This window comes from Lissotriton helveticus, chromosome 4_1, assembly GCF_964261635.1.
Source record: "Lissotriton helveticus chromosome 4_1, aLisHel1.1, whole genome shotgun sequence".
Classification (NCBI taxonomy): Eukaryota; Metazoa; Chordata; class Amphibia; order Caudata; family Salamandridae; genus Lissotriton; species Lissotriton helveticus.
Genome location: NC_136063.1, coordinates 1454334967 through 1454354524, shown reverse-complemented (window position 1 = coordinate 1454354524; position 19558 = coordinate 1454334967). Strand labels below are relative to the sequence as shown.

The 19558-nt window shown below is 45.7% G+C and overlaps 1 protein-coding gene across 4 annotated transcripts in view; it reads right to left on the bottom strand.

Moving 5' to 3' along the window:
• RIPK1 (receptor interacting serine/threonine kinase 1) overlaps positions 1–19558 on the bottom strand; it is a 225027-nt gene that overhangs the window by 32252 nt on the left and 173217 nt on the right. For all 4 annotated transcript variants that reach the window (XM_078688033.1, XM_078688031.1, XM_078688034.1 and 1 more), the window contains one exon: positions 10411–10551. In XM_078688033.1, coding sequence (XP_078544159.1) covers positions 10411–10551 — 141 coding nt within the window. The remainder of the gene's footprint in view (positions 1–10410; positions 10552–19558) is intronic.

Below are 19558 nucleotides of genomic sequence, written 5' to 3'. Positions count from 1 at the left end.
TATATATATATATATATATATACACAGCTCCAATTCTTCCGTTACCCAAGAATTATCCACACTCACGGGGTTGATTTTCCCAAGGTTGCTTTATTTTACAGACAAGACAGACGCCCTCGCGTTTCGGCACACAGCCTTTTTTGATGTCAGTAGCCACTAGACATCGGCAAGTTTTTAAACATTATCCTCACAATCAAGGAAGGACTATTGGCTTGCTGACATTCATCAGCGCCATCTTGGAGTGGTATGTTTTTATATAAAGATGTAATCAACTCTATGCACGTTATATGTTTAAACATACATTTTAGCCACTCATTGGTCCAAGTAATCTCACACTGTGAAATGTAAATAATTTACCATCATTCCACGCATATAACTTTCGATATTTAAATCAAATTGGATTACTTGTTTTTCGAACATAAATAGAGCCGTGTATCGGCCATTATCCTCCCTTAGATGTTATTTAGGTCTGTTTATCAAAACAAATCAACCATTAACATTTCCTTTTCTTTATACATTTTTGTAATTTTCCTATCTCAAATTTCATACTGCATTCATAATTTTTTAGTTCATCTTAACAAATTCATATTTTGCGGTCACGGATCCACCAAGGTACATCCCATAACTTCAAATAAAATTTCAAAGTTACAAATTAATCTTGAACCAAAACCAAGAGAAAACGTTATTTCATCCCTATTGACCTTGAAACACTTGTCCTTATATACATATATACACATATATACATCTATACAAATATACAAATAAAGGTATCATAAATACATCCTTTAAATTTTCTTCATATGCTGTTACTAGTCATTTATGTACCAATATGAACCATCAGGTCTTCGCCACTATTCATACCCCAAGGTGTTTTGGTATGGAGGTCGATAATATACCTTGATTCTAGTCTTCGAAGTTTCTTAAGTCCATCCCCTCCTCTGATATTGTCAGGGACTGAATCAAGTCCATAACACAGTAGCTGGTTCCGATCGCTTTTATGATTTTCCGCAAAGTGTCTTGCGACCGGGTATGCTTGATCAGCCTTGTCTATTGCCCTCATGTGCTCCAATATCCGGATTTTAAAAGGATGCACCGTGCTGCCAATATAACGCAGCCCGCATGGGCAAACAAGACAATACACTACATACGGTGTGCTGCAAGTAATGAACCTGTTGATTTTCTTGACCATACCAGTGTCTTGAATAGTATATGTAAGCGCTCTTTTGCTGTTACAACACGCTTTACATTTATGACAGGGGAAAAAACCTTTCATACTCTTCAAGGTGTTAGCTTTGGAAGGTTTTTTTTCTAAGTGGCTCCGTACCAATTGGTCTCGGATGGACCTAGCCTTTTTAAATGTGACCAATGGATAATTGGGGACAGCCTCACCTATAACATTATCCGTTTTCAGGATGTGCCAGTTTTTTCTCAGCATGTGTTTTAGATGATTAGCCTCCGCTGAGTATGGGGTGATTAGTCGGAATTTACCTACTTCAGTTTTCTTATCCCTACTCTGTTCCAGTAAATTATCTCTGGTCATGGCTCTTACTTTACAAAGTGTTTTATTCAAGGTGATAGGATTGTAACCTCTTACAATGAATCTGGCTACGCTTTCTGAAGCTGCCGTATCAAAGTCACAATCGCGTGTGCAATTTCTCCTGAGTCTAAGCAATTCCCCATAGGGGATACTTTGCACTAGTTTGGGGGGGTGACTACTTGTCGCATATAATATCGAATTACCAGCAGTGGCTTTTCGATATAAAGAAGTCTCCATCTTACCCCCAACGACTTGCACTCTCAGGTCCAAGTAGTCCACAGATGTTGGACTGATTGTCCCAGTAAAATGCAGGTTATGAACATTTTCATTCAGGTTTGCGATATAATGACGTGCAGTCTCCTCTGTGCCTTGCCAAATGATAAATAAATCATCGATATATCGATGCCACTTTATCACTGAGCCACTTGATATGTCGTCCCTGTAGGTTCTAGGCACCCGCTCCTCCCACCAGCCAACGAACAAGTTCGCATAGCAGGGAACGAAGCAGGTGCCCATCGCTGTACCAGAAACCTGTTTGTAATATTCCTCCTCAAAAAGGAAAATGTTGTTGTTTAAGCAAAAATGCAGAAACTCAATCAGCATACAATTGTGTTGCGCATATCTTAACTGTCTTGTTTTTAAGTACACAGTTACCGCTTCTATTCCTTTTGAGTGTTCAATACAGGTGTAAAGACTCGTTATGTCAAGTACAATAAGTAAATAGTCAGATTGCCATTGTACATTTTGGATTTTAGTCAAAAAGTCCTTGGTGTCTTTCACATGGGAGGATAACTTTGTTACCAAGTTTGCCAGAAAAAAGTCCAGAAATTTTGAAACATGCTCCGTCAGTCCCTGAACTGAAGAAACAATTGGTCTCCCAGGGGGGTGCAGATTGTCCTTATGTATCTTGGGAATGTGGTAGAAGGTGGGGCAAGTAGGATTAGAGCTGCGTAGATATAGGTGTTCTTCATTCCCAAGCATTCCTTTTTTATACCACTTATTTATAAGTTCATCATATGCCTGGATACTTTGTTGGTATACTTTAAAAGTGGTTTTCTGATAGCACCTCACATCAGATAGTTGTCTCATTGCCTCACGATGGTATTGTTCCCTTGTTTGCACCACCACATTCCCCCCTTTGTCCGAGGGCTTAATGATTATGGAGTTGTCTTTGACCAGTTTATTCAATGCAGTTTTCTCATCCTGTGATAAGTTCATTCCACTCCTGTTTGTCCTCTGTTTTTTGCGAAACTGTAGGAGGTCCTTCATTATTGCCTCTGAGAAGGTGTCCAGAGCATCAAATGGCATTTGTGGGTTAAAGGTAGAATTCGGTTTATAAGGACTTTCTTGTCTGTCCTGTTCAATTCCCACATTAATTGCACGTTGTACTACATCTTGGCTAACTGCTTCATCCATCATCACTTCATTCCTCAAGTGTTTCTATTCCTGCAAGATCATTGATTGCGAGTTCATCAGTTGCTGTTAGTCTAACTCCTGGATTCTTGGTTTTCTTTAAATGAGTTCTAGTTTTGAAGTATTTATGAAGTTTCAGTTTTCTTACGAAACTAAAGAGATCAATCCTGGTCTGGGTATATTCCAGACGGTAGTCAGGGCAGAATGTCAGGCCCAAGCTTAGCACTTTATGTTCCGAATCGGTCAGTGGTCTCGATCGATATATATATATATATATATATATATATATCAGGCCTAGAAATTACTTGCCTCCGGCTGCTGGGATTAAGGCCTTTAGGTTAGATATTTCTGGTGTGCTGCAATGAAAATGGGGGAAACCTATTTTACGGAACCTGGCCAGCTCAAACAAAGTTCCCAGCCTACAAGAATAAGCAAAACTCAGAGGGATGACCAACATGATCAGGCAAAATACTGGCTAAATTAGACACTTCGTACTATAATAGGTGTGCTGTTCTGGCCCCCCCCAAATAAGGCACGCAGCCGGAGCTCTTTGGAACACGCCTTTTATTTCTCATGCCGTTTCTGAACTGCCCTTTCCTTCTCCCCCGCTCCTCCCCTTCCGCCTGCCCTGTGTACAGACAGGTCAGGCGGACGATGCGACACCTCCCCCCTTTATACAATAATGCTTACTGTCTCTCAAAGTTCGTCAATGAGTTGAACAGGCCGTTTGATGACTCTCTGTGGGCGACTGCTCCGTATTCGTTCAGGAGTGAGATGGTCCCGTGTCTCTTCTTGCCTCGCTGCCTAGGCTGCGCTCTCTCAGTGTTTCCTTCTTGGCCAGATGAGTCTGAGTTAGACTCGCTGTCTTGGAGTCTAGTATGGGCTGAGGGGTTACATCTCTTAAAGTGAGATATGTTCCGAGTTATCCGTTTTCCTTCTGTCTCAGCAGTGATCATGGTTCCCTTTTGACTGGAGACTCGCAGTGGGAGGGCTGAGTAACGACTGTCTGCCTTGGTCTTGCGGTCTTGCTTTACCAACACCCAGTCTCCTACCTGAATGTCCCTCTGTTGCGCATGCCGGCATTGATCAGCATAGTTTTTCATCTTTGCTTTCTTTGTCTGATCTAACTTGACCAGGGTGTCATGGTCAGTGGTCACAATTCGGGATTGCGTGAGGGCATTTGACGTGGGCAGTCGCGTGCGAGGAACTCGCCCGAGCATCAGGGTGGCAGGGCATTGATTTGTGGTACTGTGTGGCGTGGTCCTGTATGCTCGCAACATTCGTTCAGTGCTTGCTGAATGTCACGGTGAGCGAGTTCCATGTGCTGAACCGTTTTCTTAAGTGTCCCCATGAATCGCTCAACCATGCTGTTGGCTTGGGACCACAAGGGAGTAATTTTCCGATGTTTAAAGTTGAGATGTTTTGCGAACTCAACGAATTCATGGCTGTTGAACAGTGGTCCGTTGTCTGTTTTCACTCCTAAGGGGATTCCCCACGCTGCAAATGTTTCGTCAATGACAGGGATGACAGCCGATGCTTTCGTGGAGGACACAAGGTGCGCGATGGGGAAGCGGGAGTATTCATCATGATGACGATGATGTACTTGCCGGATTGTAATGGCCCGAAAAAATCAATGGCCACTTATTGCCATACCCCATCAGGCAGGTCAGACATCTGCAACGGGGCTGGTGGTTCGTCTCGACCAACTAGCTGACATTAGGTGCAGTCTTTGAGTGTGGCCTCCACCATTTGATCGAGGGATGGGAACCAGACGCGTTCTCGGAATGTTTTCTTGGTGGCTACGACTCCCCTGTGCCCTTCATGAGCCAAGTTGATGATCCCTTGGCGAAGTCGTTGAGGAATGACTATTCTCCCTCCTCTCAGCAGTAATCCATCCGTGCTGATCGATAGTTCTGCATGGACATGTTTAAATGCACCCAGTTCTTGGGCATTCGCAGTCATATCCTGGTGGCTGGTGTCCAGATGTTTCCAGGAGTTGGCACGTATCCGAGCCATGATGGCCTGAACTGTGGGATCTTGGGCAGATGCTTCGCCGATGGCTTCAAGGGGCACAGCTGGGAGACATGCAGTGTCGATGACGAAATGAATATATTCCTCTGCTACAGAGCATCGTTCACGCGTGTGAGATTGTGGGTGCCTTGACATGTAATCTGTTGGATTTTCTGCTTTGCCAGGCTTATGACAATGGTGTAGATGTAGTCTTGCAGGCGGAGGCCCCATCTTTCTATTCGTGGAGGCATTTTCGCCCGCGGGTTGCCAAAGATGGTGGTGAGTGCTTGGTGGTCTGTGATGAGCGTGAAGTGCTTGCCATATATGAACAGATGAAAATGTTCACAGGCCCAGACCACTGCGAGACTTTCCTTCTCGGGCTGTGAGTAAGCCTTTTCCGTGTCTGTGAGGCTGCGACTGACATAGGCAACCACATGGCGTTGGTCTGCGTCATTGTTGTATTGTGCCAGGATGGCACCCAGGCCCACCGGACAGGCATCCACAGTTATTTCGGTCTTTCGTTTAGTGTCAAAGTATGCCAGGTTAATGGCAGTGCTCACGGGCTTCTTGATTGTGGTGAACGCGTGCTCACACGCAGGTGACCACAGGAACTGTTGGCCTTGTCGGGTGAGCTCTCTGAGCGGGTAGCTGATGGCAGCATAGTCTTTAATGTAGCGGGCACAGTAGCTTGCCATTCCCAGGAAGGAGCGGAGGTCACTGACATCCTGTGGTTGTGGGGTGTCCGCAAGTGCAGATACTTTCTCAGGGTCTGGCTTCATGCCATCTTTGGAGAAGATGTGTCCATAAAATTTTAATGTGGATTTGTGGAACTCACACTTATCCGAGTTAAGGGTGAGTTTGGCGTTGAGTAGGGCGTGGCATACCCGGTTCAAAGCTTTATCGTGTTCCACTTGGTTTTCCCCAAACACTAGGATATCGTCACTGTAATTGAAAGCGTTCGGGATACCTTGGATGACCCGCCGAATGGCTTCCTGAAAGATCTCTGCCGCGGAAGATATTCCGAAATTTAAACGTTTATACCGGAATAAACCTTGATGGGTGGTGAAAGTGGTAATGTAGCGAGATTGCTCATGCAGTTCCAGTTGGTGGTATCCTTTGTTAAGGCACTTGGAACAACAAGAGAGTAAGGGAAGGGAAGGAGACGCTCCTATTCCCCTGGGGTAATCATACAAAAACAACAAAGGAGCGTCACAACTAGAGTGACTGCAAGACAAAAAAGTTAATTTGTCAGCAAGTGAAACTGGTACACAGTCTATGGCAATTATAAATGAAACCTTGTTAGGTTTTTGAAGAAGGCCCTCACTCACCACTAGTTGGTGACATGCTTCCTAATTCTTGTCCTTTATCCTTTCACTGTTTTTACTCTGTCCAATTGGCAAAACTAATAAAATGTATTTTTTGATCTAATTGCGACATTTTAATTCTTCACTTTCACAAACACAGAACCAGCTCCGCAGTAATTCTGGCGTCGCAGCACACTGGGGTGGCATTCGGTCACTCTCGGTGGGGCCCAATGATGAAGCATGTCACCAACTAGTGGTGAGTGAGGGCCTTCTTCAAAAACCTAACAAGGTTTCATTTATAATTGCCATAGACTGTGTACCAGTTTCACTTGCTGACAAATTAACTTTTTTGTCTTGCAGTCTCTCTAGTTGTGACGCTCCTTTGTTGTTTTTGTATCCTTTGTTGAGGTCCAGCTTCGAGAACACAGTTGCTCCGTTGAGGCGAGCAATCATGTCACTGATATGAGGTCCAGGATGTCTTTCACTCTCGATGGCTGTATTCGGGGCACGCATGTCAACGCATAGGCGTACTTTGTTGTCTTGTCCTTTCTTAGGCACTACCACCATGGGTGATACCCATGGAGTGGGTCCGGTGGATCTTTCGATGATGTCCGTCCGCAGTAATTCTTGTAGCTCGTCATCCACTGCCTGTTGTAGATGAAACTGCACCTTTCTGTGGTGTTGTGCTATTGGTGACACCTGTTCGTTAATGTGTAGCTTGACCTTGAATTGGTTGAGCTTCCCGAGGCCCTTGAAGAGGTTTGGAAATCTGTTAACGATGTCCAGGGAGTCATCCACGGTGTATAAGAGTTCAACGAGTTTGAGGCGTTCTGCTGTCGGCAGACTGAGGAGGCAATCAGCTGCGTCAGGACCCTCAATCACATGGATGTGTGCTTGGATCTGTCGGTCCTTGTAGGTCAGAGTCATGCGGAACTGTCCCAGGAAAGGTAGAGGCTTCCTGGACATCCAGGTGTAAACTCAAACTGCGGCTGGTTCTAGTTTTGGCTGGGGTTTCATGCTGCGATATTCCATGGCACATATGTAGTTCAGGGATGCTCCTGAGTCCAATACAAACTTAGCTGGATGACTTCCTATTCGAAAATTCAGCCATGGGTACTTTTTCAGTCTGTCGGGGTCCGACACCATACACACATATTCGTCACTGTCCTGTGACACAGGCGTGGGGGAGGAAGACTCCCGCGAAGTTGACCTCTGAGACCTGTATGAGTTGGTTGAGTGAATACTTGACCTCGATGAGCTGGAGGAGCAACTTTTCCTTCCTCTTACTGCCCTCGCATGGTGACGGGTTTCTGAGCTTGTCTTGGCTGACTTCGTTTCTGACCTTCTTGTTTGACAGGTTGCTTCGAAGTGATTTTCTCTCCCACATCGGTGGCACTGTTGTCCTATGGCTGGACACTGTCTCGAATGCGGGTAGTCTTTTCCACATCTGTAGCATTTTGAGGCTGGCTTGCCCGTCTGATAACTTCTGGCTCCATGGCGCGAGGAGGTGGCTCGCAGGACTGGGTCGGTCTTCCTGATATGCGTCGGTCAGAGTAGCGCTTCGAGTCCATGTGTGACTGCATTCGGAATGCTTGCTCTTTCTTTTCAGACTTAATGGCTTCCATTTTCTTAGCATGGTCTTCCGCTTGATCGTTGATGTGAGTGAGTTCTTCGATTTCTTCATGCGTGTAATGTTTCTTCAGCAGACGGTGGCATAGTGATTCTGACTGGCACCCCTCAATAATGCGCAGTCGTAAGGCGTCTTCAGTGTTGAACACGTCAAACTCACAGTACCGGGCTAGGCGCCGAATGCGAGCGATGAAGTCACACATTGGTTCATCTTTTTCTTGGGAGGCGAGGTTGAACGTGTATCGCTCGTAGTCTACGTTTCGCTTGTGGAGAAACCTCCGGTCCAGGGCTCCCTTTACATCTTCATATGAGGTAGTGCTAGCCGTCAGTAATTCTTTGATAATTTGTGCGACGTCCTTTCCTATCAGATTTCGTAGAGCTATTAGCTTTTGCTTGGAATCTTGCACCTGGGACCCCGTCATAAAGTCCTCATAATCTTCTGCCCAGCTCTTCCATTTGAGCCCCAAGCTGTTCCCAGACGTCAGTTCCAGAGGCTCCGGTGGGCGTAAGTACGACACCCCTAACAGCATTGGATGTGGTTGCGGGGCTTGCGGGATGGACCCTGTGGCTGATGGGCGTGAGGATACAGCTTCTACTGACATCTTGACCACAAGTATAGGCTCACCTGGCCGTGTAAATCTGATTTTAAAGGATTTTCCAGCACTTGCCTGACTTCAAGATGGCCGCCGTGCTAGGAGCTGTTGGAATCCTATACCGGTGCCTGACTTCAAAATGGCCGCCGCAGGGACACCAGCACCAATCTTGTCTTGTGAGTAATGCACTTTCGGCTTCACTTTTATTTTCTTCGTGAGGGCAGTCACTCACCCTTATGCCACGACGCTCTGGTCCCTTGTTGCGGTGCTCAATTAACGCGCTCTTCACTGCGCGATTTAAATGCGGTTTCGCGCTCTTTTCTCCGCGTTCTGAAACCGGTATTCGGCTGCTCATTCTGCCTCTGACACAGCAGCAAGAGGGGGCGGAAACGGTGGGTTGTGGAATCCCACCCTCGTCGCCAGTGTGCTATTCTGGCCCCCCAAATAAGGCACGCAGCCGGAGCTCTTTGGAACACGGCTTTTATTTCTCATGCCGTTTCTGAACTGCCCTTTCTTTCTCCCCTGCCGCTTCCGCCTGCCCTGTGTACAGACAAGTCAGGTGGGCGATGCGACCATAGGAATTCGTCCCCAATAGATATTTGCACTCATGCAGGATTAGAAGTCTGATATCGCCCATTTCGGGACTGATATAGTGATAGAAAATGAGACAAGGGGACTTTACAAATAGGCTAACTAAGCCATAATTGGGGATTCTTAACTGCTCAGAAACATAACCCTCATCCAAAAAGGAAGTCCTGTATGGAAACAGTTACTTCACATGCCCAACGGCAATGAGAACAGAAATCTCCAGAATTGCTGATCTGCAACTTGTTATTGCTGTCCATCTCAAAAGATGGACAGCAATGCTTGCTTTTTCGTCTTACTGATCTTATTTGCAAGCTTTTCTTTCCTCAAGCAGCATTTTTCATTTATAGTGCCATATTGTGAAATTAATATATTATTAAGTTGCATATTTCAGTTGATGTATGCTGTACACGTTTTAATCATGAATAAAACATTTTGATCAATAAATCGTATTTGAAGACATAAACTGGTGTTTTCACTTTTTACAATGTGAAACAAATAAGACGTGAAAAGACAAATTACAGGAAGAGGTAGTGGCTGAACGTAAAATGATGGAGCCTACTTGCAGAATTTGAGGAGGGGCCTCTGAGCTTCCCATATTTCAAAGATATTCATCAGCCATGAGTTCAATGAGGGCGCCATGAAGAGTTGATGGGGTCCGTCTTAGGCCCCTGGCAACGAGGAAAGAGGGTGGGAGGGGTAGCAAAGGGGAGTATGAGGAGCAGGCTGGTGGGGCACCACTCGAGGGAGAAGCGTGTGAGCTAGAAACCAAAGCAGTGGGTACAGGGGAGAAGCACACAGGTGCGAGCGAGCAACACGGACAGCAACAGAGAGGGGGAAGAGAAAGAAGTAAATGCGGCAGAAAGCTGGAAAACACATGCACCGATACAGAGTGCTTAACCAAAAAGAAACAAGTAATGTCCAAAAGTACTTAGCAGAAGGACTCAAGAAGGTTATGCTGTAGGGAAGGGACAAACAAAAGAAGAGGAAGGAAAGCCAACGCAAGCTAAGCAATAAGAAGCAACCACATTATAATGACAATAATGACAATAAAGCCAGCCAATGGTGAGCAGAGGACGGTATCGAAGCTTACAGTAACCTGACAATAAGTGGTTTTTCGCAATCAGACAGCTCTTGCTGTCTGGTAGGCCAGACCTACAAATGATTCACAAGGAGTAAAAGGGTGAGGAGGTGTGGAAGATGAGTACTGGTACCCAGCGCCAGCACTGGTAGTGGAAAGAGGCCACACTATCAGAACCATGGGAGATTTCCAAGACTATCAACAAACACCACTGATCCTATTCAAGAGGAGGATACATTAAAGAAGAGAAAATATTACCGAATATTCCCATGTTTTCAAATGATTCCTCTCTGTCCGACATAGAAGATCGACTCGTCGGCTTTACAATGTGAAGGACGTTGTTGTTTCCAATCTGAATTCCAGTCGAGTGCGATAAGGAAATTGACTTTGGAGGCTCATCTGCAGGGGAAAAAAAAATTGGAGGAATCAAAAGGAGCATAAGATTTTGTCAAAGCTTTTTTGAAAATATGTATTTTTGGTACTTGAAGGTATTTTGTTGAATGTGTACGCTAGTGCCTTATTTACACCTGGATGGAAATGGAAATTCCTGTTATATCCGTGGGAAATGCTAACGCAGAGGACAATCCTCTGGTAGCATATTCTCCACTGAATATCTGACCTGCAGGCTTGTTTTTAAACCTATTTGCTCATACAATAACCTGCTCCACAGATTCAACATGGTTAGAATGGCAGTGCCCTGTGTGTTTAGGCTATTCATCAAAGAACCACAGGATAAGTAAGAAGAGATAGGTATGTGTGAGTCAGGACTAAGATACGTAAAGCTTTTTGTGAGTTAAGTTTAAAAAAGTTCCTGCAACCTAAGGTTTTTTGAATTCCGAGATCATTTTCAAATCATAGCAAAATAACTCTGCAAAGGTAAGAAAACATCAGAACTCTGCTCACCCCTACACAGGACCCCTCGGAGAATATCATATTGGGCACTTCACATCTGAGACTCGCTCCCCAGAGGCAACTACTATATTACTATTTTTCATAGATAATTATAATGACGTTCAGAATGCACTTTCTGGACTCAAACCTTCTTGTTGCCTTTTGCTGTGCTGGGTTTGAGCTAACATATAACTAACAGTCATTGTTACTGCTCCATACATGATAAGCACTGGCAAAGCCAATAGGTGTGGCATTGACTGACTGGCGACCTTTTGTCTTGTTTATGGTCTTTGTATGAAAAGACTCAAGTAGTCCAGTAGCAGTGTTGAGGGACATGCGTGCCCCTGATTTAGGTAAAACAAGCTTGTCCTAAAGCCAAACTATATATATTTTTAATGTAAAAACACACAATGCACCCATGGTTTTTAGCACTGTAGGGGACTGCTTGTGCGGATGTGCACATTGTGCAAGAGCAGTACGCTGTCACTCAGAGTCAGGTCAGCCAATGGGTGAAATGGGCTGACACTGTGCCCCATGCACTATCTGTAGGTGGAAGAATTAAGGGGTAACAGCAGCAACATTATGCTACCAGCTGCCAAAATTGACTTCATATTAAATGCGCAAAGAATTGTCTCTGAATTACTCCAACCAACATAGATTGCACTGCCAACCAAGAATCATAAATATAAACATATCAACAATTAACCAATCAGCAGCATAAAAGTCTTACTTTTTCAAAACCATGCGAGTGGTCAGCTGAACAAACTTTCTTTTTATCAAATGTAAACACCGCAATAACCAAGAATAAATGCATCAAATGATCCCTCCCACAATAAAGTGAACCCGAGGTCACCATATATTCACCACACCTGCCATTAGCACCAAACATTAATAAGTTAATTATTACCACTGTAGCAGTGAGAGCCATATAAGTAGTATACATCAGCAATGGCAAGAGGTATTATGGAAGTAACCAACACATGTCATTATTAATTCAGTCTATAATAGCCACTCTGCACGCTCCATAATTATCGAACTCCAGAGGACAACCTCTGCTGGTATACACTGTTTTTTGAGCCGCAAATTACAAACATGTGGCGGAACCAGGCGGTTCGAGTTTGAGACCACCAATCCTTTAAGGTTGCTGCATTTTGGTAGGCTAAATAGCCCAGACATTCACCAACATATTCTTAAGTGTATCCCTTGGATTGTGTTAGCCTGCTTCCCACCCCCTTCATTCTAAACTCCTGAACTCTGGGGTACTGTCTCAACGTATGAATAAGTGGCAACCATTTCATACCCCTGAAAGAAGCCATCAGTCAATACAAAAAACCACAAAAAAAACACACACAGATGAATGCATCCTATGTTAGACTGCCCACTCCATAAGAGTCCAGAAATAAAAAAGGGAGTGTTGCCCTCTAACCATCACTGCTCTTGGGCTATAAACATGTCATATAGAAAACTATGAGCACGAGGATAAATAGTTTGGGTCGACAATCTTGCAAAACACAACTAATTGATTTGCATGACATCCAATGTAGTCAGCATAGCTGTAATAGAATATTCACCACACATCTAAGTTTTACAAGTTGCATGCAATTACCAAATATTATATCTTATTATAAAGAACATATATTATATAACGGCATAGAATAAGTGGCATTAGTTGTGATAGAAGATCATAATATGCATACAAAATTAATGATCCAGATATATTTTAGCTGGTATGTGGGCCACAAGTAGTAATAGTTAACTACATAGTCCCCAAATAACATGCTGCATACACAATTTAATATTCAAACAAATCACATGATAAAACAGAATACAACCAGATGATGAATAAACAAAATCATATAAAGCAAATCTTTACAGGAGGATCACTATATCAATATTCCGTTCACACACATAGACGCTATGTAGGAATCCATTTTTTTTATTTCAAGGACAAAACTACGTAGATGTATAGAGACAAGGCAGCAATTACTGAGGCTGTTAATAAGATTTACACTCCAAAGTCAAAGGGCAACACAAAGTCAGAATACAAATCATTACATCCCCCAGTAGCATTTTTCAATTTTAACCCCTTCGGCGCTCATGACGAGCTCAGCTCGTCATGAGCGTAACGTGCCCTACGCTGATGACGAGCTGAGCTCGTCATGTAACGCGGGTTTTTTAAAATCGCAGCGCGCAGCGGGAAAACCGCTAGCGCGCATGCCGTTAATCCTATTGCCTTCATTTACGTGTAGCATACAACAGGGTTGAACAAAAATTCCTTGTTCTCAAACTGTCATGCTCTATAGAGGGTATTGATGAACAATTTACTTACCTTCGGTAAAAATATTAGTTATAGATTCCTTACCTTAGAATTACCCCCCGGTGTCAGACTGGATCCGGAGAATTTTCTCTCAGCAGTACCCCAGCGCGTCTGTCGACTCCGCTTTTGTCGTCGGGGTCATGATCTCAGTGGTATCTACTTAGACGCCGCCCCAGAGCGCTGGCGTCAGTTCTTTTACACAACATTCCACGCCAGAAGCACAGAGCCATGCAAGACGCTGACCACTGGTGTACAAAACTAGGGCTCTGAAAGGGAGTCCCTTACTCTAGAAGTCAGTTCGCAGAACAGGGAGGATGAGTGGGGTGGTACGAAATCTATAACTAATATATGTCTCTTACAGATATATCGTTACCAAAGGTAAGTAACTTGTTCATCTGAAAGAGTCTCTTAGTTATAGATTCCTTACCTTAGAATAGATACTCCAGCAATACCAACCCTGGAGGTGGGTCTGCAAACTAAGTTCACACCAGAACCGAACGGCCAAATAAGCCGTCTCTCTGGACCCGACTATCCAGGCAATGTGTGCAGTGAAGGCCATGTAGCTGCCTGGCAGATGTCACTGAGGGCGACTCTGTGTCCCTAAGCAGTAGTGGCTACTGTCGCCCTGGTGGAATGGGTGCACAGTCCTACCAGAGGTTCCTTTTTCCCCAAAGGAATAACAACTTTTAATGCAAAGGACAACCCATTGAGAGATGGTCTGTTTGTGCACGGCCCGACCCTTCTTGGCGCCCACATTGCCAACAAAGAGTTGGACATCCACCCAGAGCTGTTTTGTGCGATCCAGAAAAAATGATAGGGCATGTTTTGGATCCAGACGGTGGAGTATCTCCTCCTCCTTGAAGGATGCTGGGGCGGGAAGAAGGCGGGCAAAGTGATTGTTTGTCCTATGTGGAAAGAGGTAACCACTTTGGGTAGGAAAGAATGCGTAGTTCGAAGGACAACCTTGTCCGGATGGACAGCAAGGAAAGGAGGCTTGGAAGATAGAGCCTGGAGCTCACTCACCCTGCGAGCACAGGTGAAGGCAACCAGAAAGGCAGTTTTAAGATACAAGAGTCTGAGAGGACAATTATGTAGTGGCTCGAAAGGAGCACACAGAAGGTAAGTTAAGACAAGGTTCAAGTCCCACTAGGGCATTACGAAAGGAATAGGAGGAAAAAGGTGAGTAATGCCCTTAAGAAACCTATTTACAATAGGAGACTTGAAAAGAGAAGGCTGATCAGGAAGGCGAAGAAAGGCTGAAATGACCAAAAGATAGCCTTTAAGGGTGCCCAGAGCAGAGCCCTGTTGGGCCAAGGAAAGTATGAAGAGGAGAACCTCAGAAAGGTGGGCAGAAAGGGGATCGACAGCCTTTGCTGCGCACCATGTCACACATTTGTTTCATCTACAGGCATATACTGTTTTAGAGGGACGCCTGGCTTCCAAAATGACAATACAGACTTCGGGAGGAAGGTCGAAAGCTGTCAACTGTCAATGCTCAATCTCCACGCAAGGAGGTGGAGGCTGGACAAGTTTGGATGGAGGACCATCCCCTGCTGATGCGACAGAAGATCCCCCCAAAGAGGCAGTCTAATCGGAGGATAGAAGGCCATGTTCAAGAGCCCGGGATACCAAACTCTTTGTGCCCAGTCCGGAGACACAAGAATGACTTGGGCCCTGTGGTGCCAGATCTTCTTCAGCACTCTGGGCAGAAGTGATATAAGAGGAAAGGCGTATAGAAGACAGCAATTCCACTCGCGACAAAAAGCGTCCCTGAGCGAGTGCTGCCTTGGAAACTCCAATGCGCAGAACTGCTGGAATTGCGCGTTCTCTTCAGTGGCGAATAGATCTAACCAAGGCTCTCCCCACTGCTGAAAGAGACCTTGCACCACCTCTGAGTGAAGACGCTATTTGTGATCCATCATGCACCTGCCGCTGAATTTATCCGCCATGGCATTTAGGGAACCTGCCAGGTGTTGAACCACCAGGGACATGCCCTGATGTTCCAGCCACATGCAGAGGGGAAGGGTCTCTTGACATAGGGTCCACAACTCCACCCTGCTCTGTCCACATGGCAGAGTTGTTGTCCTTGAACACCTGCACTACTCTACCTGTGACAGAAGGAATCCGAAGAGGCTGCCGCAGGCTGAAGCACCTCAGTAAGGAGGTTGGTCCTGACCGCCACCGTAGGAAGTACAAGGCCCAAGACCTCAGCCGCCCTACGCAACAGCACACCATAGGAGGCACCCTCCAGTTGGGGGAGGGAGTAACGCCAGGAAAGAACAGTGGTACAAAAGTACCGGTCAATGCCGGTCCGGCTCCATGTCCAAGCCTGGGGGTGAGGCTGGGGTCGACGCTGGTCGGGGTCACAGCCGGCGTCAGGGGGGTCGTCACTGGCATCGGTGCTGGGGAAGGTACCGTGAGGTCGACCGGCACTGATCCGGATCCAGGCCTGGATCCTCGGGGCCCTTGCACCACCTCTGAGTGAAGACGCTATTTGTGATCCATCATGCACCCGCCGCTGAATTTATCCGCCATGGCATTTAGGGAACCTGCCAGGTGTTGAACCACCAGGGACATGCCCTGATGTTCCAGCCACATGCAGAGGGGAAGGGTCTCTTGACATAGGGTCCACAACTCCACCCTGCTCTGTCCACATGGCAGAGTTGTTGTCCTTGAACACCTGCACTACTCTACCTGTGACAGAAGGAATCCGAAGAGGCTGCTGCAGGCTGAAGCACCTCAGTAAGGAGGTTAGTCCTGACCGCCACCGTAGGAAGTACAAGGCCCAAGACCTCAGCCGCCCTACGCAACAGCACACCATAGGAGGCACCCTCCAGTTGGGGGAGGGAGTAACGCCAGGAAAGAACAGTGGTACAAAAGTACCGGTCAATGCCGGTCCGGCTCCATGTCCAAGCCGGGGGGTGAGGCTGGGGTCGACGCTGGTCGGGGTCACAGCCGGCGTCAGGGGGGTCGTCACTGGCATCGGTGCTGGGGAAGGTACCGCGAGGTCGACCGGCACTGATCCGGATCCAGGCCTGGATCCTCGGGGCCCTCCATCGCCGAAGCAGCCGGCCTTGAAGGCCCGGAGTCCCCAACCGAGTCTGCAGGACCCAAAGGCACGCCGGCAGAGTCGGGCTGCCCAAAGATTCCGTGAAGCGCTTCATAGAAAGCTCGAAGCTGGGCAGGGGAAACTGCGGCTCCTGGAAAGGGAGCGAAGCACGGAGCCGCCCAAGAAGCAGGCTCCGAAGGCTGACCAGTCGAGCGACGCCGCTCCGGGTCCCGCGTCGCACCAACCAAAGGACAGAAATAAGGCGAAGAGTGACGATGCTTCTTCGACTTCTTCTTGTGCTTTGGCTCACCCGATGAAGAAGACGTGGATGAAGGATGGTGATGGCTCCGCGGCCGGTTCCACGTCCTCCCTCTCGACCAGTACCTCGAGCGGCGCGGAGCCGACTGCCGGGCCTCCAGAAGCTTTCAGGACCGCTCCCGCAAAGACTTTGGGTACATGGCCTGACAGTCTGAGCACGACTTTGGGTCATGGTTGCGCTCCAAAAACCAGAGGCACACAAGGTGCGGATCCGTGACAGACATCAACTTGTGACAGGAGTCACAAGGCTTGAAGGCGGTCCGGCGTCAATCCTTCGCACATCCCTTGCACAACAGGACATCCCTCGCACAACAGGAGTCGAACAACTTGAAATGTTGTCTACTAATGTCAAAAAACAGTTAGTCAAAAAGTGACTAAGGGGCCCGCTCTCTCCGGATCTGCGCTAGCTGACGCAGAAAAAGAAAGAACTGACGTCAGCGAGCAGGGGCGGCGTCTAAGTAGATTACGTGATGTCACCACAGCGATCACGATGCCCACGACGAACGCGGAGTCGACCAAAGCCACCTAACGACACGCAGGGGTACTGCTGAGAAAAAATCCTCTGGATCCAGGCTGAAACGTGGGGGTACTTCTAAGGTAATGAATCTATAACGAATCGTCTATTTCCGATAGGTTTAACCAAACATTTTCTTATTGGAAAATTATAAAAATTTCATCTTTTTTACATAAAGCTTTTGTTTGCCAGGTTGAACATAATGAACTGCACAGGACCCAATACCCGACATATGGTACCTTCTTTGGATGATACTCTGACTACATTCCAAAGAACCATTTTACTGCTCAAAAACAGCTGTCAGAGGAAGGGGATTAAAATGTTTCTTCTTTTTGGCAAGGGAAAACCCTGCACCTGAAACAATGCTTGCTCTTGCAGAGCTCGCCATGAGCTCGCCATGGGTCACCTAAACTTCAATATGCTTTTTATTTTTCCCACAACAGCTCTCTTGTGGTGATAAGAAACCACAGCTTGGATGTACATTTGCATCCAGAAAAAAAGAGCCGTGCTTGCATAAAGGCAGCCCCAACTAGTTTGCAAAGCTCTCAAGAAGGATTTATGATAGCGAAAGCTCATCAATATCAACTTAGCTAGTGTGAAACTAGAAGTGAGTAGAATCTGGGACACTGGTTTTGGATCCCCTGAAGTAAATATGTAATTCTTTTTCAGGCCCAAATTATATTTGTTGCAGTAGTTGGGACAGAAAAGGATGAATGCTCTTAAGAGCTCCACTCAATGGTTGCCTTGAAGGAGTGGAAAAATGCATCTGCACATGCAACATTGGTTGTGTCTTCTTTACCCTGCCAGTATTTTCTCTGACTACAGTGAGGCTGGGAATTAATACAAAGTCAGGTTTCAAACTGATGGTGCCAGGCTTAAGAATGCACCCTGGAAACAAAACCACACAAGAAGTATGAGGCTTCTGTTTTTGCCCGTGGCATTTGGGTGTCCGTTTTAGCCCCATCCAGGTGGAAACAGCTTCAGTTTATACAAAATCAAAAGTGGTGTAGCTGCTTTTTGATCCAGTCTCAAATGAAATATATTTGTTTTCTCCATTGGGGAGGTACTGACACGTCTGAAACTATCATAATAGTGTAGGCTTTTTACTTACCAACTAAGGCTGGTGTCTTTACGAAGAGTGGTCTGCCATGCACTGGATGTTTTCTGAAAACCAACTGTTTGATTTCCAAGGATTCGGACAGTTTTGAGTCAACGGGATCTGCTTTGCCATTTGCAAGAAGGAACTGAAGGTCATGTTTGGATAGGTTGTAGGTGACCAAGAAGTGATCTGATGAAGTCTGAGTTACCATTTCCGGGATAGCAGCTTCACTGCTGTGGACGAAGATCTGGTCTAGCATGGATCTGGTATGGAGTTTCAGGCACTTGATTTGCTGGTTAACTAGCATTTTCAAATTGTACACGGCTCCTCGTGACTGTGTGCTGTCTTAAGTATCCACTCGAAGAGTGAAGCAGCTTACCAGAAAGCTCATGAAAGATTGTTTGGAGGCGAGTTGAGGATCTCTTTCAAGACAACAGGGTTGTAATCAGTGATGTCTCAACACGATGGACAACTCATTTGGAATTGCTTGGGATGCCTGCTGTTCCGTGTCTGAATGATGTACAAGGCTATATGACATTTACAGAGATTTTGTGACATTTGTGGTGATCAATATATTTCCATTTCCGATCTTGACCTCCGGTTCTTATGAAGAATTTTCTAGCCTTGAGAAACTTTTTCCCGAATTAGGTGAAGGTGTTACTTGAAAACTAATTAATCAAGAAAATGTAGAGAACATTCTTCCTCGTTGATATGGCTGTAAGCATCTACGGTGTGCTCGATAGCAGAGTGAGCAATGATGAGACTTGAGGGGAAGCACCATTGTTGGTGCCTATAGCTTTCAAACTGGAACTGTTGTGCTGTTTAGGAGAAAACCTCCAGATATAGCATTTAGTTATTTTCAGACCTAACATCCTCAGGTTGTGGCACTGGTTCAATGAGTTGCCATTATTCCAAATCCATGACTGACATGACACTGTATGTGAGAGCTGTTGATTAATATGGAGAATCGGGGCCGGAAGATGTTCTGTGTTGCCCTCAGTCATGGATTTTTGGCTACTAGGGATTCTCGTAAGTGCTTAAAAAATAAAATGGAAAAGATACGTAATGTGCAGACAAGTGTAACATGAATAAAATAACTGGTGCATAAACACTGTCAATTCAATATTAGCGATTAAATATAAGTGATACAATATAAGTGATTTAACAGACGAAATAAAACAGCAGAAACAGGAGGATAATCCAAATAATAAAATAAAG